General features: G+C 36.1%; 1 protein-coding gene across 10 annotated transcripts in view; it reads right to left on the reverse strand.

Annotated features, from left to right (window-relative positions):
- The window catches only part of RPS6KA3 (ribosomal protein S6 kinase A3), a 113,890-nt gene that overhangs the window by 34,075 nt on the left and 55,106 nt on the right, over window positions 1-24,709 (reverse strand). For all 10 annotated transcript variants that reach the window (XM_034649862.1, XM_034649861.1, XM_034649863.1 and 7 more), the window contains 8 exons: window positions 21,416-21,532; window positions 16,699-16,780; window positions 8,796-8,876; window positions 7,925-8,004; window positions 7,224-7,330; window positions 2,893-2,930; window positions 2,544-2,686; window positions 2,297-2,367 (listed from right to left, as the gene is read on the reverse strand). In XM_034649862.1, the coding sequence (XP_034505753.1) occupies window positions 2,297-2,367; window positions 2,544-2,686; window positions 2,893-2,930; window positions 7,224-7,330; window positions 7,925-8,004; window positions 8,796-8,876; window positions 16,699-16,780; window positions 21,416-21,532 (719 nt within the window). The remainder of the gene's footprint in view (window positions 1-2,296; window positions 2,368-2,543; window positions 2,687-2,892; window positions 2,931-7,223; window positions 7,331-7,924; window positions 8,005-8,795; window positions 8,877-16,698; window positions 16,781-21,415; window positions 21,533-24,709) is intronic.

A 24,709-nucleotide genomic window follows, 5' to 3' on the forward strand; every position in this document is an offset into this window, starting at 1 on the left:
GATTTTATTTATTTGAGAGAGAGAGAGTGAGCACGAGTGGCAGGGAGGAACAAAGGGACAGGGACAAGCAGACTCTGCGCTGAGGGTGGAGTCCCACACGGGGCTTGATCCCATGACCCTGAGATCATGACCTGAGCTGAAAAGGCTTAACTGACTGAGCCACCCAGGTGCCTAGGTTTTCACATTTTTTAAAGTGTTGGAAACAAACAATAAAAAATAATACATGACAGACACCGTGTGTGGCTTGCAAAGCCTAAAATATTTACAGATCATTTGTCAACCCCTGCTGTATTTCATGTATGAATATAACATAATTTATGAATCCACTCTACTGCTAGTGATCCATTTTCCACTCTTTGGCTATTACAAATAATGCTGCTATGAACATCTTTGTTCTAGTTTCTTGATGTGCAAGTACCTTGATGCATGTAAACTGAGTGCATGCCTACGAATGGGATTGATTATTGGATGAGGGTATACATATATTTGGCTTTAGAAGATAATGTTGAAAACTTCTTTCCAAAGTGGTTATAAGAGTATTACATTCCTTCCAGCTATGGATGAAAGTTTCCACTGCTCCACATCCTGTCAGCACTTTACACTGTCAGTCTTTTTACTGTTAGCCATTCTTGTGGGTATGCAGTTGTAGCCCACTGTGGTTATAATTTGCATTTTCTGATTAGTGAGGGTGAGCAACTATTTACTGGGCACTGAATATCCTCTTTTTTTTTTTGTGAAGTCCTTACATCTTTTATCCATGTTTCTATTAGGCTGTCTTTTTCTTATTGATTCACTGGAGTTCTTGATATATTCTGGATACAAGCCCTTTGCTGGTTATGTGTCTCAAATGTCATCTTCTACTCTCTCAATGGAATCTTTTGATAAGGAGTTATCAGTTTTAATGTAATAATAATTTATCAGTCTTTTCTTTTATGGCAAGTGCTTTGTGTGTCTGAAGACTATTTTTCCAACCCAAAGATCATGAAAATGACCTCCTATACACTCTTCTAGAAGCTTTTTAGCTTTTTACATATATATGTACAATATACATATATATACGTGTGTGTATACATATATATATTTGTGTGCTCACTTTGGCAGCACATATACTAAAATATATGTATATTTTAAATTCCATCTGCATTTAGGCTATAGTTATGCTGTCCAATATCGTAGCCACTAGCAACAAACAGCCACCGAGCACCTGAAATATGGTTAGCCCAAATTGTAAGTGTAAAATGCACCCTGGTAAAACTAAAATAAAATAAAAGGCACACTGGGTTTCAAATAAGTATGAAAAAAATGTATCATATCTCATGAATCATTTTCTAATGTTGATTACATGTTGAAATGATAGTATCTTGGATATATTGGGTTAAATAAAATATATTAAAATTAATATTAATTTTTTTACTTTTTAATGTCGCTACTAAAAAATTTAAAATTAAGTATGTGGCTCACATTACATTTCTATTGGAAAATGTTCATCTATTCATAGCCACATCTTTACAATACTGGGTCTGTCATAATGTGAATATGGTATAACCTTCCAAGTTATTTTGGTCTTTTAAGTTTTCTTTAAATAAAATTTCCTAGTTTTTTACAGAGTTCTTGTACACCTTTTGCTAGATTTCTTCCTAGTTATTTGAGTTTTTTATACTACTGTAAACACTATCTTTTTTAAAAATTCCATTTTCTGTTGCTAGTAGATAGGAAATCAATTTTATTTATTGAACTTTTATCCAATAACTTTGCTAAACTCTTATTAATTCCAAGAACATATATGAAGATTTGGATTTTCTATGGATACAATCATGTTATATAAATAATGACAATTTTATTTCTTCTTTTTAAACCTTAAACCTTACTTCTTTTCCTGGCCTTATTGTACTCGCTAGTATCTCCAGGACAATATGAACGGAAGCGGAATAATGGATGTCCTTGTCATATTCCAAATCTCAAAGGTGAAGCTTTCAATATTTTAGCATTTACGTGAGGATTACATGAGTATTCCTTTGGAGATGTAACCCAGAGTCCCAGATCCCTGGTGTTTCTGCTTGGGGCAGGGGCCTTGTCTCTGGCTGTACTTGGTAGGGGGCATGAATAAAGGCCAAAGACTCCAACACGTGTGTGGCCAGAAAAAAAAAAAAAACTAACAAGAGTACTCTATGGGGTTTGTTCATATTTGAAACACATTAATATTAATGTCGTAATATCGATGAATAAAATTTCATATTTTAGTTTGAAGCATTTATTTTTAAATCTCATCAAAACATATCCACTAGGGAGTACTTACTTAAGAATCATAGTCATTGTTTCTTTTCGATCTTTTCCTTGGAAAGGTAGTGTACCAGTGAGCATTTCAAACTACAAAAAGGCAATATCATCAGAGGTATTAGTCAATAAGCATAAAATCTCAAGGCCAGAAAGTAAAAAAAGCATCATCTTAATTCAAACCAAATCTTGTAAAATTGCTATATAATAAAACAAGTGACTTATAGTTCTACCATATTACTGAACTCAAAAAACACCCCAATTCTTACCATTAACACACCAAAAGACCACCAGTCTGCACTCTGAGTATGACCTCGACGATTAACTACTTCGGGAGCCATGTATTCCACAGTTCCACAGAAAGAATATGCCTTCTTTTCATGGTCAATAGACTCTTTACTTAGGCCAAAATCTGCCAAAATAAATATCAAATTCGTAAAATCCTATGATAATTTCCACACTTAAAGTTTAGGCTTTGAGTTCCAATATTTATATTTATTATTAAAAAATTCTAATCCAAGTTTTCAAGGCAATGTGTTACTCAATATTTGCACCATGATCAACCTTAAAAGAAATTATATAGAGAAGAGAATATTTTAATAAAATGAGGATTTTTACCTGTTAACTTGATGTGACCTTCTTCATCAAGAAGTATGCTGAAAGAAAACAAAGTCAGAAAATCTTTCAAACCACTAGATATTTACAGAACCTAGAACTGAAACTACTGTGTTAAGTACCAGATCACCACATTTATTCTAAAATATTATTTCAGACTGTGAATAAGGGAAAGGTAAAAAAGGAGAAAAATTTTTTTGGACACACATACATAACAAAACCCAGAGGCAAAGCCTTATAAACGTGTATCAAGGGCACTTGAAAACTATTAGGAAAAGAACCAAAACCTATACTCTTTCTAATTTCTAGTTGCTCTTTCTAATGCCTTTCTGCAGAGATGGCCTAATTAAAATCCCTAGAGCTTGTATAATAGACAGAGGGTCCACATATTTAAGTTTACTGCATTAAAGTTGTCATTTTCTTGGTCATTTTTTAGGCATCTGACTCAATCATTCTTTCCTAGTTTTTCTATCCAATACTCTTTTTCTTTCTCTCTCTTTTTTTAGAGCAGGGGAGAGCAGGGAGAGGGAGAGAGAATCTTAAATGCGGCTTGATCTCACAACCCTGATATCATGACCTGAGCCGAAATCAAGAGTCAGACACTTAACAGAGCCACCCAGGCACCCCCTATCCAATCCTCTTTTTAACACACTTTCCTTATACTCCTTGTTTTTCACTGACCCACCCCTTCACTGTATACATTCTCCAGTGTTTTCTCTCTTTCTCAGTAAACTCTGAGCTTCTAGGTTTGACCTTATTCATCTTGTAGCTCAGTGCCTGGTAGAGTAGAGACAAATAAGAAAAGTATGTTGCATGCATGGGGCCAATCTACAAAAGGCCAATAAGGCATTCCAAATAGTTTGGGCTTCTTCTCAAGGGCACTGAAGATCGTAAAAAGTTTATATGCATGAAGGGTAGAGATAATCAGATCTGCATTTTCATAAAACAATTTAGAGGGGAAAATAAAGGGTATTTAGTGAGCTCTTAGATACGGATCATGATAAAGAACAAATGGAGAAGACACTGAGGTTTCTGGCTTTAGGAGATACTTGAGTGGAGAATAATGTCATTAATTAACAAGCTATAGGAAGGGATAAGTACTAGGCTGTAGGCCAATAATTCTATTTCTGGATAGGTATTTTAGTATACTGACTTGAAAGGCCAAATAATAAACTGTTTCACTTATATTCAAAGCCATTCCATAACATAGGCATTTCCTTACTTTTAATTCTAAGAAATGTGAAAGCCAAATTTTGCTATAATAAAATTTTAGTATGTCAAAAATACTACTAACTTTTCTACATCATCAATTCAAACAGGATTACAATAGAGTAGGAAAATTCAGTAGGGACTTATTTTTCATGTCTACTTCATAAGGGACTTATGAAAAAAATACAAATCTTAATTATGCTTGATTACAAAGCAGACCAACCATTTAGGGAATATAAAGGGAATTATTAGGTATGGTGGAAATCATCCTCCCTTCTGTCTAATAAATACATGAAAGACAATTCTAAAAACAAAACTTCAAAACATTCTTGGTAATTTTGAGAAAAAAAGAGAACATGGCTAAAAGAACATTACTTATGCCTTTTATACCAAACGCATTTTTTAAAGATAACCATGCCCATCCTTTATCTTTGAGAGAAAAAGCCAACTGCATTACTTTCAATAGGCAAAGTTCCCTTTCAACTACTAATAATCATTTTTAGCCATATTTATTATAACAGAGTTCTGGTTTAAAAGAATGTAAAAAACCCCTTACAGTGCAAGAAACAACTGGTCTGAAAATTGAAATTTCTTCCAAGTTCTACATGATGGTATACACTTAGATTTTTTTTTTAAAGATTTTATTTATTTATTTGACAGAGAGAGAGACAGCCAGCGAGAAAGGGGACGCAAGCAGGGGAAGTGGGGAGGAAGAAGCAGGTTCCCAGCAGAGGAGCCCGATGCGGGGCTCAATCCCAGAACGCTGGGATCACGCCCTCAGCCGAAGGCAGATGCTTAACGACTGCCACCCAGGCGCCCCATACACTTGGATTTTTTTTATCAACTGTTATTTCAATTAATAGTGTCATCTATGCATCTTTGTGAAAGATCTCACTTCTTACCTACATTTGATCTTATTCGACTCTTTTTTTTTTAAATTTTATTTATTTATTTGACAGAGATAGAGACAGCCAGTGAGAGAGGGAACACAAGCAGGGGGAGTGGGAGAGGAAGAAGCAGGCTCATAGGAGAAGAGCCTGATGTGGGGCTCGATCCCAGAATGCCGGGATCACGCCCTGAGCCGAAGGCAGACGCTTAACCGCTGTGCCACCCAGGCGCCCCGATCTTATTCAACTCTTAAGAAGGGGCCATGCTGTATACATAATTTTATGACCAACGCTAATTTAACGGTTTACTATAAATCCATTCAACTAAATGACATATAACACTAACACATATTTTTACTATGAATGTTTAATCTTATGTTTATAGTAATTTTTTTCTTCTAAGGGACTATGTGCTTGAATATTTATTCTCACCAGGAATTATATTTTGTGTCTTGACAGTTAGAAATCAGGAAAATGATGAGAAAAACTCAGTAATAGGGAATAACAAGGGAGCTATATGAAACTTATCCAAAACCAAAATGTATGAAAAACAAAAGTAAAATGTGAAAATATAATTTCTAAATGATCACGTAGTAGGATTCCAAAGGAGCATTTCCTGTTGTAATATATAATTTGAAATTTGCATGTAACATTTTAATGTAAGTAATATCCAAATTCTTTTTTTAAAGGATTTATTTTTTTCTTTGAGAGACAGAGAGCACGTGAGTGTGAGTGGGGGGGCAGAGGGAGAAGGAGAGAGAGAATCTTAAGCAGGCTCCACGCCCAGCACAGAGCCCAATAAAGGGCTCCATCTAACAACCCTGAGATCATGACCCGAGCCTAAATCAAGAGTCGGACACTTAACTGACTGAGTCACCCAGGCGTGCCCCAAATATTAGCTTCTTGATACTTGCTACTGCAGAAACAATGGGAAATTTGCTCAACTCACGCTAAAAATTTGAAATGATGTGGAGAAGAAAATTTTCAGGAGCACAAGGGTGGCTCAGTCGGTTAAGTGTCTGACTCTTGATTTTGGCTCAGGTCATGATCTCAGGGTTGTGAGACTGAGCCCCACATCAGGCTCCATGCTGGGTGTGGAGCCTGCTTAAGATTCTCTCTCTCCCTCTGCCCCCTGCTCGTGCATTTGCGCGCACTCTCTCTCTCTCCCCTTCTTCAAAAAAAAATTTTTTTTTCCATAAATGGTATTTGAAGGAAAGTATTAGCTCTTCGCCATCCTTCATACCAAAAGATTTCCAGAGGGAGTTAAAAGTAAAAAAAGAAACCATAAAATGAGAAGGAAAGTATCTGATTATGGGATTGGAAAAGGCTTTCTAAGAATAAAAGACATGGAAGAGATCAGAAAAGATTAGTAGGGGCGCCTGGGTGGCACAGCGGTTAAGCGTCTGCCTTCGGCTCAGGGCGTGATCCCGGCATTCTGGGATAGAGCCCCACATCAGGCTCTTCTCCTATGAGCCTGCTTCTTCCTCTCCCACTCCCCCTGCTTGTGTTCCCTCTCTCGCTGGCTGTCTCTATCTTTGTCGAATGAATAAATAAAATCTTTAAAAAAAAAAAAAGAAAAGATTAGTAGATCTGACTGAGAAAAAAATACTTGTGTAGGTAAAAAGAGAATAAGTAAAGTTAAAAGACAAACTAGGGGCGCCTGGGTGGCACAACGGTTAAACGTCTGCCTTCAGCTCAGGGCGTGATCCCGGCATTATGGGATCGGGCCCCACATCAGGCTCCTCCGCTGGGAGCCTGCTTCTTCCTCCCCACTCCCCCTGCTTGTGTTCCCCTCTCTCGCTGGCTGTCTCTATCTCTGTCAAATAAATAAATAAAATCTTTAAAAAAAAAAAAGACAAACTAAAAAAACTATTTGCAATATATGTCAAATGGTTAAATTCTTAATTTCTAAAGGTCTCTTAAAAAACAACGGGAAAAAAATATTCCAAGATGAATGAAGGTCATGAACAGAAAAATCACACAAAAATACAAATTGCCAACAAACATATGAAAATGGATTTCAACCTCATTAAAAATAAAAGTGCAAACGAAAGCAAGATAACAATAACAGACACTTTGACTGGCAGATTTTTAAAAATATGAGATTACATAGTGTTAGCAGAAATGTGAAGCATGGGCACTCTAACGTAATTCTTGTGGTAGTTCTACAAAGTAATTTTATTTTTTATTACCTCCTAATAATTACATTGTATTCAACTTAGTAGCATGATTCCTTACTTTTCTGGTTTTAAGTCTCTATAGATTATTCCCAGGCTATGCAGATGGTCTAAAGCAAGTGCAAGTTCGGCCAAGTAGAATTTGACATCTTCTTCTGTGAACATCACCTAAAATAAAATAATAGTTTTTCTGTCTTATTTTCTTTCTGTGTCTGTAGTTTTTATTTAAAATTCCATCCTAGAGTTTAAATATTCAAAAAGTTATAAATACGCTAATCACATGTAGTTTTATCCACAATTTACTTATGAAAGGAATTTGCAAAAATGATCAAATCAGTCAACTAATCACTTTCTAGATGCTAAATGGGGGGGGGGATAATGTTACATTTTGTTAAGTAACATCTGTATTCGGACTGCGCCCTTGTTGCCCTACCACAGTAACATCTTAGAAACAAAAAGTGATCTTTTAAATGCATACTGAATTTCCACTACTAATTGTTTAAGGATATCTTGATATATTATTGCTTCTGAAAAACTGTAACTAAAAGCAGGACAATAGGCAAAGACAGTTTATCAATTTAAAGTCCTACTTTCAGAATAACTTAAAAAGGTAGGAAAAGAACTCTTTTTGGCTCTAATTCCGTAATGTAAGACTCTTGTGCCACTAGAGAAAATAAGATAAACATAATTTTGAAATATAGCAAAGCTTTAGTTAAATCAGGATGCATATAGATAGATTAAAAATAGAGATTAATTACATACCTCTTTGGATAAGCGTGTAAACAAATCTCCTCCCCTGAGAAAATCCAAAATAAGATACAACTTCCCTTCAGTTTGAAAAGCTGAATAAAAAAATGAAAATTTCTGTTTAATCCACCAGGGTTTATTTTTTTGCCTTACATTAGGTCAACTCACTCACAAATGAATATTATTTTTAAACAAATTTATGATTATATCCTAGATCTAAACTGGTTTTTTACTGAGAAGATAACCACTGATTTCTCTTAGTTTCCATGCGGAAATGTTAAAGGCAGTGTTTCTTATTATGGAACCACTAGAACATTTGTTGAATTTTCTTCAGGCACTAGTCTCCCAGGAATACAGTAGTTTTAAAACATGTGATCAATAAGAAAAATTCCCAACATGGTTACTTAACCATGAAATGAAATACAAGAACCATGTCACTTAAGTGCAGGAAAAAATGTGGGTTGGCTAGCTTTAATTACACATATTAAGAATCACCACAACTTCACCCACACACACCTTTGGGGAAAAGAAAGGTGATAAAAGCTTCAAGATGCTGACATTAGTGATCAAGTTTCTTGCTTTAAGAAAAGTTAGGCTAACACATATGGACTATAAAATGCTGGTACACTGTTGCTAATTATTAAAATAAAAACAATGATTATTACTCCCTATTCCTATGGCTACCACTCAGAAACACACGTATTAATGCAATAAAGGATTCTAAATTTGTTTAAGAAGTAATGGCTTAATTCCCATGACTTTATTTATCTGTTAAACACACATAACTATACACAAGCAAATAGTTATATACATTAATGTATCTGAATGCACTCAGGGAGTGGGAGCTCAGTTGGAGGGATGAGGTTGCAAGTGGTTCATAACTTACCATAATGCAACTTGACAATAAAAGGATGATTAACTTCTACCAAGATATCACGCTCCATTTTTGTCCGAACACGATCTCGAACTACAAAATATTGTACATATGCTGTACTACAATAGCTTTCAGAGACAATCTTTAAAGCAAAATCTCTTTGGTGCCTATTTTAAATAAAATTCTAAAATGTGAATTCATATTTTTATACATACCAATAAAACTACTTATACATACAAATAAAACTATTACTCTTGAATTTTCAAAATTAATATATTTTTACTAAATTATACAACCAGAAGAAATTGTTCATACTAATAAAATCTGTGCTTTAGGTTAAAAAAAATACATACAGAGAACATATCAGATGTTGAATCAGATGTTGGCTTTAACATCAAATTTACAAGTATTTTAATCAAAGTTATGAAAAATGACCAAAAAAGAGTAACTTTTGAAAAATGAGGCATCCCAATGAAATATTAAAACACATACAAGAAAATGGAATAGGTTTCACTACCTCTACCAACCATATCAACTCAATTCAACAAGCGCTCATTAAGCATCTGTAAAATGTGGCAGATGTGGTGAAGGATGGGTATACCTGAAAAGGTCTATTTTGGGGGAAGGAGAGGGAGAGGAAGAAGAAATAATGTGGTGCAGCTGAAAGAGCAAAGGCTTTTTGGAGTTAAAAAAATCGGATTCGGATCTGTGTGATCTTAAGCAAGTTACCTACTAAAACTCTTGGAGACTCCATTACCCCTCATCTATAACGTAGAGATAACACCATTGTATCTTTGTGGGCTGTACGACCATTTGAGATAAGCCTGTACATCCCAGAGCCTGATGTATAGGAGATATTCAATTAAATGGTAGCTATAGCACCATGAATATGATGAAGGAGTAAAATGACTTATTACCGGCAGTAAGTAGTACAGAAATTCAGAGAAAGGAAAGATGAGTTTTACTCGCATGGGAAAGCAAGAGGTGGAGTTAGGAACTTTTGGAGTGGAATTTAGATGGGTGGGAAGGATCAGGCCTAAAGAAGAAAAGTCCAGGTACCAAGAACCAGCGCAAGCAGCGACGTGGAGGCATGCATGAGGAAGAGAAAGGAACTAAATTGGTATGGAAACTGGGGAGGTGAAATTGGGAAGACCCAGGTTCTTGACAACTTGGAATGGTAGATAGTAATGGTAGATAAATTTATGTTTGATCCTGTACGTAAAGCTCTCTTTTACCAACCAATGATTTCCCCTTTTTTTTTTAAGATTTTATTTATTAGCGAGAGAAAGAGAGAGAGAGCACAAGCAGGGGGAGGGGCAGAGGGGCAGGGGGAGGGGCAGAGGGACAGGGAGAAACAGACTCCCCACTGAACAGGGAGCCCGACATGGGGCTTGATCCCAGGACCCTGGGACGCTTAACCGACTGAGCCACCCAGGCGCCCCCCAACCAATGATTTCTTGAGCAAATTCTATATACCAGATACTGTGAGATACAAATACAAACAAAATAATCTTCAAGAAACTCATAATCTGGTGGGAATGACCGACAACTAACTAAATAGAATACATTCTGGTAAGTATTCTATGTTGGTAGCTCAACGGATTAAAGAGGTGAAAATGATCATTCATTAAAATTTTATTATTTTTTCTGTTGCATAATATGGATAAATCATAAATGACTTGCATTCTTCAGGCAAGAGTGACTGAATGGTTATGTTAAAGATTAAGCAGAAAGAACGGGGAAGAGAGTCTTCTGTGGGGGGAGAGTAAGAAGAGAGAAAGATGAACTTGTATTCTTTTCAACATAAAGTGACCAGATATTTAAAACACAGAAATAAGACCCCTGGAAAAAAGAAACAATCTAAAACAAAATCCTATGTTTCCCATCCTACTAATTTTCCACTTTCAATTGGGAAATTATGGCGCCAGTGACTGAAAATGGGCAAACCTGGTATAGAAATCATTTTGCTCTTGAGATATATAAAGCTCTGTCTTTTAAATGACTTGTCCAGCAGGTGTATCAAATTCAGTATCAATCTCTGATTTCATTATCCTATGCTATCACAACAACTCTGGTGTCTTCTATCCAACAGACCCTTTCTATTATTTATATGAATGAGGTTCATAACCTAGGTCTGCTGATAATTCTGTTCTAGTCTAGCCCTTATCTGTGCTTTTTCTAATGCTACCCATATGATCTTGGATTCAGTTCCTATTACCTTAAAGCTGGATTCCAAATTTCTATTTCTTTCAATAATTAAACAAAGATTACAAAGCTTATCATTTAAAACTCACCTCTCTGCTCAGTGAACAGCAAAAACATCCACAGTGTATTTACTGTATATCCTTCATCTATTATTCTATCACACTGAAAAGAACAATTATTTGGGAGTCAAGAACTACAGGATTTAGTGGCCCTGTTAGTAACTAGATGAATTACCTGGTCGAATTCTTACACTGCTTGGGGACTTCCTGCTTCCTTCTCTATAAAATGAGAAGCTAAAACAAGATGATTTTCTTTCTATTATGATTATCTTGTGAGGTGGTTGCCTTACATGTAACACTGATGAGAACTTGTTTAGTTGAAAATGAGCAGTGAGATTTACCTACTCAAGAATTTCTTCATTTTTTCTGAGGCATGACTGTGTAGTACTTCTAATCTGGTTTCTTTTACTCATGTAAAGTCCTACTGACAAATATAAATCATCCTGCAATCAGGATTTCTGATTAGGATATACTGGTTTAGAAGAAGATATGTTTTATATTGGCTAAACTCTAAACCCTAAAATAGAATTTGTTAATAATGACTCATGCTGGCAAAGCAACTACATTCCTCTGAAATAATTTTTCTCATATAGTAGCTATTAGATTTTAAATCCTCCTTGACTTGAACATTAAGAGTGAATAAGAAGAAATGCTGTTTATGCTTCTAGGATTATGTATTAAGAAACTTTTAGGCCCACAGACTACTGTATTAGGACAAAAGTGCCTACAAACTCAACGCTACTGACTTCTATTTGATCCCATTTATTGTAGTAATAGGAACTCTGAAATGCAAAGAGACTTCTGGTTAAACATAAATGTTTTACTTTCTACTTTCTCCCAAAGCCCCACTGAAATTACGATAATGGAAAAATTATGCATAAACTCACAAGGACAAAGAACAGGAGAGGAAGCAAGAGCAGATGAGTAAGTGGTAACTTACAAAGTAGATAAGAGAAAGCTAAAAGCTAAGCCTAAGCGAATGAAGTCAATGAGAAATAAGGAAATTCTTGCCATAGAACTCTTTCCAATCGGCTATTTGGTACCTCACTCTTTTTTTTTTTTAAAGATTTATTTATTTATTTGGTGGGGGGAGGTGAGGAGCGAGAATCTCAAGTGGACTCTCCGCTGAGCACAGAGCCCAAAGTGGGGCTTGATCTCACGACCCTGAGATCATGATCTGAGCCAAAACCAAGAGTTGGACACTCAACCAACTGAGCCACCCAGGTGCCCTGGTACCTCACTCTTAAATGCGAAAAAGGTAGCAAAGGATCCCAAGGCATTTGAGGAAAGGCTCTAAAGATGAAAAACAGTTATCAAAATAAACAGAAAAAAGGGAATAAAGGGAAACAGAGAAAATGTAAAGAAGAGGAGAATACTTAAAAATCAACCTTGTAATTTATATACCCCAACAGAACAAAGACCATATGGCACCCATGAAACAAGAAGCTTTAAGAGGGGTGGGGGGAAGGAACCAGTATCTTCAACAAATAAGCTACAAAGAAAAAAAATGGAGACAGAGTTCACAGATTAAAAAACTTAAAGAGAAATCAATCAACTGCAAATAGAGATCTTATATAGATCTCAATTCAAACAAATTGCAAAAAGACAGATGAACTGTAACAACAGGCACAACTGGAAATTTGAACATTGATTAGATATCTATATATTAATTTTTTAGGTATAGTGATAGAGTTGTATTAGTTCTTTAAAGAATTTTTATCTTTTAGAGATAGATACTAAAATACTTAGGGAAGAAATTGTACAGTGTCTAGGATTTGCTTCATAGTATCAAGAGAGGGGAAAAGAAAGGACACAGATGCAAAAAAAATTGACTGTGAGTTGAGAAATGCTGAAACAGCAAGGAGGGTATATGGAAGTTTTCTATATTCTTTTGTTTCTTTCTGTAAATGTTTGACACCTTTCATAATAAAAAGTTTTTAAAAATGGAGAACAAGGAAAATCTAGGAAATTAAAAATGGTACAAACAAAAATGTCAATAGAAAGTTTGAAAGATAATTGGTAATATTTCCTAAAAAACAGGAAAAAAAAAAGACGAAACTGGAAAACAGTAAAGAAAAAAATTAAGAAATGATCCAGAAAGTCCAACATATTTAAAGAGCAGGAGTTACAAAATGGGGAAGAAATGACAAAATACTTTGCCAGAACTGAAGAAATCGGTTTCCAGATTGAAAGAGACCACCCCATACCTGGTATCGTGAATTTTAAAAGTTCACACTAAAGAAATATCACTGTACAAATTCCAGGATACCAGGGATAAAGAATAGAGTGATTCTAAAAACTTCCAAAGAAGAAAAGCAGCTTACGTACAAAGGACTGGAAGTCAGTACTGCAATAAACCTCATAATTTCAACACAGGAAACTGGAAGACAATGGAAACAATGCCTTAAAATATGAGGGAAAATTATTTCTCACCTAGAATTTTACACTCAGCCAAATTATAAATTAACTGAGGGGGTAGAATAAAGGCATTTTAAGACATTCAAGGTCACAAAGATTTTTATCAGCCATTCACCCTTTCTGAGGTAGCTACTAGGAGATGTGTTCTACTCAGACTGGAAAGTAAACTGAGAAAAAGGAAGACACAGAATTTAGAAAATGAGATTTAATACAGCAAATATGTGAAGGTAATGTGACTTCAGTATACTACTTGGCTCAGTTAGGAACAGTTCTTATAAAAGCTGTAACAATGTGGGATGCCTGGGTGGGTCAGTCGGTCAAATATCTGCCTTTAGCTCAGGTTATGATCCCGGGGTCCTGGGATCAAATCCCACATCAGGTTTCTTGCTCAGTGGGGAGCCTGCTTCTCCTTCTGCCTGCCATTTCCCCTGCTTAGAAAGCTGTAATAATGAAAACATTACTGGGAGGACATGAAAGGCAAAATTATGTGTGGGTGGTAGGATAAGAGAACTAAACCCTAATCTGTCATGTTAGAAAGTCAATAAATTATGTCACCAAATGAAAACAATCAAACAACTGCAATAAAGAGTATTGAATGTGGAGGTAAATCACAGAAATAGTAGTTAAGGAGACGAAAGTCATTGTCTTTGAGGGTCAAATTGGGATAGGGAGGAGGGTTGGTAAAGCAATGCTATTTTGTAAGATTCTATATACACATTATTCTGATAAAAATAAAAACTGAATTTAAGAATGCATTAAAAATTATCTGACAGCTTACAATTCCAGTATGTCAATATTTTCATTTTTCTATGGTTTCTTCTATAGCTTATATCCATATAATTTTACATACTTGTGGTAGTCAAATTTGTTATAATTATTCACTTACATATTTTCATTGTTCATTTTGGGGATTATATGTGAAATATTTCTTTTAAATAATATCCTATTAAATGGTATACTATAATTTTTAAACATTCCTCTACTTTTCAATATTTGTGTGATTGATAAATTCTCAACTTATAAATTAATGTTGCTGTGAGAATTTTCAAGTGCACGAATTTTTTTTTTTAAAGATTCTACTTATTTATTTGACAGAGATAGAGACAGCCAGCGAGAGAGGGAACACACAAGCAGGGGGAGTGGGAGAGGAAGAAGCAGGCCCACAGCGGAGGAGCCCGATGTGGGGCTCGATCCCACAACGCCGGGATCACGCCCTGGGCCGAAGGCAGACGCCCAACTGCTGTGCCACCCAGGCGCCCCAAGTGCACGAATTTTTTGAGATTATTTCCTCAGGTTAATTTAGCAGCAATAATGGCTCTCTGTATTTGTTGCAAAACCACCTTCCAATTTATGTTGCCATCATATGAAATGATAACATTATTTTACATGTACTTATCAGCAAAATAGAACATTTTTCCAAACATTATTTTATCTCTCTTCATAAAATTTATTCTGAAATCCTTTAGGTAGAGGTTGTAATGGTACTTTTCAGGATCTCCTAACTCAATTACTCCTTTTACATTTATTAGTAGGAATTCTACTGTAAGGAAGAGCTTTCCCTTTCTCCACATTACTTAATTTATGGATCAATCCATGGATTTTTGTTTTATTCAGTGCTTTGTAATTCATCACTATCATTAATTACTGCAATGTTCAAATTGTCCTAGATTTGGCCCGTAGGAGCCCTGTACTCATTCCTTATATTATTAATTTCTAATATTTGAGGTGAATAATTTCATGATTTCCTGTTTATACTATTTTTCATTCTGTTATAGGCTAAAATCGTTTGCAGTGTTGATCTGTTTATAATTTGCTCAATATCTCTTCACAAGTTTCCTAGATGTAGTAATTTGTAAAATTCGGTTAGATTGCTCGGTTAGGTTGTTAGATTTTTTTTTTTTTTATGGCATAGGGTTTAAGAGAAGGCTAATTTTTTTTCCCCCAGGTTGCTCAGGAGTAGTTCAAACAAAATTTGTAAAATCATGATTTCTCATTTTTCTATATACCTGGTTTGCCATACGGCACAGCACATATTCTGTTTGAGGTATGTGTTTTTCAAATGAAATTTTAAATATTTAAGGAAAAATTCAATTGGAATCTTGAGGATATGGAGCTACTTGGATGGCTAGATGAATACTGAGATTCTTAACAACAGTTAGCTTTCTCTAGAAGGAATTGGGCATTTATTTCCTTTCCTGATATCTTTTAGGTTTTTCAGTTTCATAGTTTCCTTTACGCATATTATGCACAACACAGATCCTGTTAAATATATGAAACATACTCTTGCTGTTTTTGTGAATGACCTCTTTTGTGTAAGTTCCACCAATGTGGTTTTATAACTTGGGATTTGTAAGCATAAAGTTATATAAGTAGTGATGTAAAGTAGGGCACTGAGGATATAATTTAATTCCCTGGTCCTAGCAAGAATCAAGTAAGTAGTGTGCCAGTTGTAGAGACTAGATAGGAAAGAAAATACATTCAGGAAAGGAGCAAGAGAAAGAAAGCAAAGGATGGTGTTTATAGAGAATGGTGGAATTTCTTGGAATGATGATATCCAGGGTAGGTGACTAACTGTGAAGAGTAACATCAGAAATAATAAATTATCATAACAAATATTCCTTCCTGGATATTTTAAAAGCTTTAAAATTACATGTAAATCGACGAGGAAAAAAATGCTGGGACTCAATACATAAACAACCAGAGAGTATGTGGTAAAAAAACCAAAACTACTAAATAAAAGATTTAAGTATTTTAAAAACTATGTATAATTTCTTCTAAATGATTATTTACTTAAAAGAGTCAAATCCTATATAAGATTGTTCAAAATCAAAGGCTTAGAATAAAAACTTACTTGGAGACAAGAGTCAAGATGATAAAAAGTCCTTAAAATAAAAGCTATTTTGCATCTGGTAAATCAGTAAGTTTTTAAAACATTAAAATAATCACATTAATTTGAAGATGAATCAAATCCAGTTTGAATTTCTAAACCTCTACTTGCATAAGCCCAAGATGAATTTATAATACTTCTTTTATAACATGGCAACTCCCATGCTCACTAGTCATATGATTCCAAGCCCAGTAGGAAAAATTCACTTAAAGAAAGTCTAAATTTAAAGAAAGTAACAAGAACAGATTCAGAATGTAAGTAACTGGCCTAGGAGTCACTGGAGATCTGCTAAAACCTTTCAGTTTGCTTCGACTATGCAAACTGTATAAACAGTTGCAGCACTTACCTTTCAATGTGGCCTTCTTCAACACTTTCATGGCATAAAGCTGTCTAGCATCAGAGCCTGAGATTTTTTTGACTAAGAAAACCTGTATTTAAATGAGAGAAAGTAAGTTTTACAAAGTATCACAAATTACGCCATTGTTAAAAATGAGACCCTTTCTATAATACAGTGTATTACTAGAGAGATTCTGACACACTGTAGATGCTTATTTTTCTTATGTATCGATTATAAATACAATGAGTTGTAAACAGTGGTAATAACTTGGGGGTGTCAACATAAGTGAATACATTGTTTTCTTTCTTTTCATTTTCTGCCAATTCCCAAAGAGCATGTAACATATAAGACACAAAAATCTTTAAACTATGTAATCAGATAAAAGTCTAACATGTTTAACGTATAACACGAGTGGTCATTGCTCTGATTTTTTAACAAAACAAAAATTCTTCCAATTCGATAAAAATTGTCACACAGGAGGTCCCCTTGACCATAATTCTCTGTTGATACAATTATTCACTGATAATTGGTCTTTTCCATGTATGAAAACTGCACATAAATTTCTCATTGCTGGGCAGAACAATTTACAACACTTACACTGAAGAAGCCTATTCACAAATATTTAATGTGACTTAAGACAGAACCCTTTCAACCTTTTAAAAATCAGATTATCCCATACACCTAAAAATGAAGAACATAGTTCCTAGGTATGTTACTGAGCCTCTTGATTTTGCAAATTATTTTTAGCTGCTTTCAAAATATAGTGTGAAATTTATGCAAAATGAATAAAGCCTGCTCTAAATAATTCAGTCAAGCTATAACATGGCTAATACAAAACTATCTATAAATCTTTTCTGTTCATTTTGATCATTATGCTTGTGATCTTTTTAAAAAAGTTTTTATTTAAATTTCAGTTAGTTAACATACAGTGTAATATTAGTTTCAGGTGTACAATATCGTGATTCATGATCTTTTTCATTCAATCTTTAAACATACTTGCTAAATGGACCTGAATTTCAACTTTTTTCTTCTATCCTTTCCTAGCAGTTATTGAGTTGCCACAGATGGAAAGAGAAGCAATTATAATCAAGAATTAACTTTCAGGTCAGCTCTCAATTATCTGCACTAGCATGCCAGGCTGTTAGCAAAAATCAAAAAATCCTACATTCAACTGATTCTAGGGCGAGGCAGAGTTCCTCACTTTGAGAAACTGTGCCAAAGGTGATTGGCAATGACCTCAAAAGTTTAGTGAAGAGCACCACAACTTGCACAGAAACCCTGATGCATTGTGTGTTCCTCTTCCCAAATCGCTCCCTCTTGTCCCTTCCAAGATGCCCCACCCTTTAGTTCCTTTTAGCCAGTTAGCAGGGAGCCAAACTAGGGAGAAAAAAGCATTCTTAATCAAGTTTCTAAGATGGGATGATGTTCAAATGTTAAAGGTAATCAGAGATTATTAGTATTTTTGAACAGAAATAAATTCTAATTAGGTGGAGATAATTAGGACTTCTCTGGTATTTATTCTTAAGATTCTCTAATCAAGCTTCTTTGTGCCATTCCACAAGAAAAATTCTCCCTGTGGATTCCAAACTTTTTTCACCCTTCTTTGAAAGTACCTTAACACTTTTCAGCACTTCTTAATTTGCAAAGGACCTTCACAAGTATTTGTAATACATCATCATGATAATTTTGGGAGGCAGGCGGACTAAGGAATGCCTATTTATAGCTGCCCAAGCTAGGGCTTAGAGAGGTTAAATAATTTGACTAGTGTCACAGTGGAGGTATTAGAACAAGAACCAGGCCAGCCACCCAGTTCTGTGCTCCTGCTCAGGGGCTCTTAATCTGTTCCCTCTGGCAGGTCACCAGTTAAGTGTAGCAGGAGCAGCAGTGGTCCCAGATGCCATCGGATCTTCCCCAGCCAGAGTATTCATGACCTTTCGAACTCCCCCATGAAGCTATTCTAAGCTCTGACAGGTCATCCCTGTTTCCTTGGCTTACACTGGCTTTTTAGGATGAGTAAGAAAGGAGACGCCCTATTTTTAATGTTTGCTATTTATAGTAAGGTATTTAAGTTACTTTTAAAGAAATAAAGGGAGATGCATGCTAACTCCTGGCGACTTAAATACTGTGTTCCCTGAAAATCTAATGTATAGAAAGAAACCAATCTATTCGGGTTTATCCATAATGCGACTGCATAATAATAAAACTTCATAGGAGATATTATGTGCTTGGCCTTTTATCATTTAATTCCCACTACTAACCTATGAGGTAAGGACTATTATTTACTCATTCCTTCTTTCCAGAATTATATGCTATGTACTCTGCTACTAGCTGAATGTTGAGACATGGTACAAAGCATGTCCCCTGCACTCATGGAAAGACACATAGTCTAGTGGAGGAGATAGCCAATAAACAAACAATTACACAAATGAAAAACTGCAATTGTGGTGAGTGCTGTGAAGATGAGGTATATAATGTTCTGACAGGTAAAACAGAGGAATATGACTTAGAATGGCAGAGAAGACTTCTTTGAGATCATAAACATGAGAGGTGGTAATAAAATGAGGAAATGGTGGGGTGGGGCGTTTCACGCAGAGAGAAGCGCATGTGCAAAGGCTTTCTAGTGGGATGGAGCCAGGTGCTTAAGGACTGAAAAAAAGGGCCAATGTAGGCAGAACACAGGTAGTGAAAAACACATAAAAGTCATGTTGTTCGGGTAGCCAGGCACCAGAACAAGGGGCTCCTCAGCCATCTTAAGAGTATGTCTTTATCCTAAAGGCTAAAGGAAGCTACTGAAGTATAAGCTTAGCTCTTGTTGGCTGTCATGTAAATAGTGGCTTGAGGAAAAAATAAATGTGGGAGTCCCAGTTAGGAGCCTCCTTCAACAGGCTAAGGAGAAACAGGGGTGGCATAGACTGGAGGAGTGGCAGTGGAGGAGAGGACAGGCATGCTTTGAGAAATCTTTACTGAATCAACAGGACTTGCCGATAGTTCAGACTGGTGGGGAGAGGCAGGAGGAAAAGGTGGGCAGTAGAAGGATATGTCAAAAAATGCCTCCCAAGTTTCTGGCTTGCTTAACTGGATGCCATTCATAGTTGCAGAGAAAAATGAAATAGGATAGTTTTGGGGGGGCAGGGGAAAATCATGACTTTGGTTGTAGATATGTTGAGTTTAAACTGCCTTTGAATCATGTGAAGAGAACAAAATATGCAGCTGTACATAGAGTTCAGAGCTTAGAGGCATGATCTAGATTGGAGAGAGACATCTGTTAGGACAGCTGTATGTGGGTTATAATTAAGACAGTGGGCATGCAGAAAATAATTAGTAAGGAGTATAGAGTGAGGAGAAGGCAGCCTAGAATGGAACCTTGAGGAATTTCAATACTTAATGACTGGCTGGAAGAGGAAAATGGGGCTCGAAGAGGTTAAGTAACTTGCTCAAGCACACGTAACAAGTAAGTAGAAGGAAAAAAAAATCAAATCCATGTCTGGCTGACCTAGAGCCCAAACTTGGAACCATTATATTCTACTGCCTACTTAACCTATATCTGAAATAAAAGCATCACTTTGGGGTTAAAGGAGGTTAACAGCTTTAATAAATTACCTATATTAGCCAAGAATTGCCAAATAGTCCCCCTAAAATACACAAGGGAGCTAAAGAGGTGTTGTTTTGAAGCTTGTAAAGCGTATTATCTTCAGATGTTTCCTCACAGGGAGGTGGTAAGCAAGCACTGCAATGTGAAAGTTGAATGCAATTTCAGAATCTTCCTCTTACTGAGAAACGGAATAGTCAGATAAAATAGTAGTAATCATAATACTGTACTTCTCAAAATGGAGGACAGAAAGTGCTCCTGAGGTATGCAGCAGGGGGACAAGGACTATTTGAAGAAAAATGATGAAGATGCTGCATCTTCCTGAGCAATTTTAGTTGATGGCTTTGGAAAACATTTTTGATATTAAAGGCAAACATGGATATCATTGACTAGAATGTAACCTTTACATTCATTTGTTGTTTGTTTATTTTTAAAATATTTTATTTATTTGTCGCGAGAGAGCACGTGAGAGAGCACATGTGAGCACAAGCAGAGGGAGCGGGAGGCAGAGGGAGAAGCAGGCTCTCCGCTGAGCAAGAAGCCTGACGTGGGACTCGAGTATTCCAGGACCCTGGGATCATGACCTGAACCAAAGGCAGATGCTTAACCAACTGAGCCACCCAGGCATCTCCTTTGCATTCATTTTAAAGACGATTTGTAAGTCTCCAAAACTTTATACTCATAGTGGTAATCCCCCACCCTAATTCCTTCAGAGTAGCCATTCAATTTCTGCTGGTATTAGGGATATTTGGAGGAAGGATTGAGATATACTGTTATAATGTATCTGGCAAGATCACCTTCCAAATCTACATGAGGACTCAAAAAGAGTATCAAAAAGTGTATCAGGGAAATATTTTTTGATTTTTAATCATTTACAAAGTACAATTAAGAGAAGTCACTTGGTCTTGAAGATAAAATAAATATGAAGTGATTACTGCCAATTTGTGAAAATTTCCAGTGTACTTCTGAATGACTTTATTCACTTTCTCACACTTACTGATAGTGAGAAATTAAGAACAGAGAAACACCACTTGTATAGAGATTAGTAGTATTTCATAAAATATTTCCATTCTCCACCTGTATGAAATACACAAATTCCAAAAAACAACTTTTTAAAAACACACACTCATGACTTACCTTTCCAAATGATCCCTGCCCTAATACTTTTAAAAGTTCAAACTGGGAAGGATCTGCCTTTTCATGTCCTTCCTTTACATGATGTGTGATTGCAATTTCTTTGATACTGCCTTCTTCCTGTTGATGCAAATATAAAGGGAGAAAAGAGAGTTAGGGATACTCTCTCCAGCTATAAATCAAGAAACATAAATTTAGCATACCATATTAGAAATCCTCAAATTATTATTTTTTTAAAGAAGCTCTATTTCCAACATGGGGCTTGAACTCGTGACCCCAAGATCAAAAGCTGCATGCTCTACTGAGCCAGCCATGCGACCCCGCAAATATACTTTCAAGTTAAATGTCAGAAAGAATGATACCAGGGGCGCCTGGGTGGCACAGCGGTTAAGCGTCTGCCTTCGGCTCAGGGCGTGATCCCGGCGTTATGGGATCGAGCCCCACGTCAGGCTCCTCTGCTAGGAGCCTGCTTCTTCCTCTCCCACTCCCCCTGCTTGTGTTCCCTCTCTCACTGGCTGTCTCTATCTCTGTCGAATAAATAAAAAAAATCTTAAAAAAAAAAAAAAAAAAAAAAAAGAAAGAATGATACCAGCCCACAGCATAGACAAATTTAACCTCTACTTAACATTAGCACTGAGTATTTCCAAGTCTTCGTTCTTCCTACTGGAGATAATTAGGATAATTTCATGGGGTGAGGGCAGAGGGTATAAAGAAGTCTGAAAACACAACAGAGTAATCTGCTATGCTCTGACATGTGCTTGTATTAGGTAAAACCAATGCTACACACACACACACACACACACACACACATACATACACCCCGTGTTTATTGGGGAGTGGGGTTGAAAAATATTCCAAGGCAAACATGGAGATTTCTACCCTCAGAAAGGCCATTTGAATCAGTATGCTGAAGTTTATTCTGCTGGAAATATGTAAGTTACTTTCTGTTTCTAGGACTACTTGGGATCTAAGAAGGGAGAAAGATATAACTCTAAAACACAAAACCAAAAAAGATTTAACGTTTGGATGGAGGATTAGACTCAAGAAAAAAGTTACTACTCAGCATAATGGAACAGTAGAAGGTCTTAGGGTTAAGGGAAGGATTTTTAGACAGTGGATGCTTCAGTACATCTGAGGGAAGGCATCAGAAAAGGGGAAAGGTTGAAAATACATGTAAGTATATACAGAATTTCAATTACTTATTCACTCTGGGATTAGCAGCTAAAGTACACCTCATTTAATCAAGACACGTACTATACGTTACAGTCAAAAACTACAATAAAACAAAACTCAACAAAACTAGAAATATAAGCCTGTCAAAGACTATTTTTCTTTTTGCCTGTTATTTTTTCTTAGTACCTAAGTATTATTAGAATTGAAATGTGTTGTACACAAATAATTCGCTGTTTTTATTATTGTTGTGTTTCATATGCATGTTTGAGCTCAATTAACATTTTCTGAAATAGAATGTTGGCTACATATGGAATTACAAAGATTTCTTAAAAAGATATACTGGTATATTAATGTGGCAGGTTTTGAAAATGAGCAGTAAAAAGAAGAAAATCTCCTGTAACCGGACAAAAAAGGAATCTAGGCCCACTGTTCTATTCTGTAAGACAGAAGTTTGTAGACTATGCTAATACTTGGGCAGCTTCAACATTCTGGGCGCTCTCAGAACTGTGGCAACAATAAAACAATCCCCTAATATGGTTTAGTCCTGTATTTTGTAATTTCACATGCACTACCTCCTTTATTTCTCACAACCATCCTGTGCAGTAGGTGTTAGGGTAGAATCAAGCATTAACTGACTCTGAGACTCTACCCCCTTCCTGTGCACCCCTTCTCTGCAAATGAGACCAGTGTACCGGGGCTCGAGAGTGATAGCTATTTGTAGCTATATTAGGAAAGGCAGGAAGCAAATTACCAAATTCTTTTAAGAAAACTTTCAAAGAACAATGTATATGTGGAACTGATTAAAATCCAGCAAATATTTATTAAGTACCTACCATGTACCAAGCCTGGGTTAGGTGCTTTTTCGCCTTTTATCTCATATTTATGCTTCACAACAAATTTTTCACTACATATCAATGTTAGAGAGGGCTGATAACAACAGAATGGAGTATAACTCAGACCAAGCAAAAACATCTCAGAATTCTCTACAAACTCTCCCATTCATCACTAGAAATTTGACAGATCTTTTAAAGGCCAAATGATTTGAATACAATTTGAAGTTTAAAGAGATTAAGTAAAGATCACAAGCCAATAACTGGTAGACTTATGGCTCAATTCCAGGTTCTGACTTCTTCTTTTTATTTTAATGTTTTTTTATTATGTTAGTCACCACACAGTACATCCCTGGTTTCTGATGTAAAGTTCGATGATTCATTAGTTGCGTATAACACCCAGTGCACCATGCAATACGTGCCCTCCTTACTACCCATGACCAGCCTATCCCATTCCCCCACCACCCTCCCCTCTGAAGCCCTCAGTTTGTTTCTCAGAGTCCACAGTCTCTCATGCTTCATTCCCCCTTCTGATTACCCCCCCTTTCTTTATCCCTTTCTTCCCCTACCGATCATCCTAGTTCTTATGTTCCATAGATGAGAGAAATCATATAATTGTCTTTCTCTGCTTGACTTATTTCACTTAGCATTATCTCCTCCAGTGCCATGTTGCAGCAAATGTTGAGAATTCGTTCTTTCTGATAGCTGAGTAATATTCCATTGTATATATGGACCACAGCTTCTTAATCCAGTCATCTGTTGAAGGGCATCTCGGCTCCTTCCATGATTTGGCTATTGTGGACAATGCAGCTATGAACATTGGGGTGCATATGGCCCTTCTCTTTACTACGTCTGTATCTTTGGGGTAAACACCCAGTAGTGCAATGGCTGGGTCATAGGGTAGTTCAATTTTTAACTTTTTAAGGGACCTCCACACTGTTTTCCAGAGTGGCTGTACCAACTTGCATTCCCACCAACAATGTAGGAGGGATCCCCTTTCTCCACATCCTCTCCAACAATTGTTGTTTCTTGCCTTGTCTATCTTTGCCATTCTAACTGGCGTAAGGTGGTATCTCAGTGTGGTTTTGATTTGAATTTCCCTGATGGCTAATGATTTTGAACATTTTTTCATGTGTCTGTTAGCCATTTGTATGTCTTCATTGGAAAAGTGTCTGTTCATATCTTCTGCCCATTTTATGATTTGTTTATTTGTTTCTCGTGTATTGAGTTTGAGAAGTTCTTTGTAGATCTTGGATACCAGTCCTTTATCTGTGGTGTCCTTTGCAAATATATT

This window comes from Ailuropoda melanoleuca, chromosome X (assembly GCF_002007445.2).
Source record: "Ailuropoda melanoleuca isolate Jingjing chromosome X, ASM200744v2, whole genome shotgun sequence".
Taxonomy (NCBI): Eukaryota; Metazoa; Chordata; class Mammalia; order Carnivora; family Ursidae; genus Ailuropoda; species Ailuropoda melanoleuca.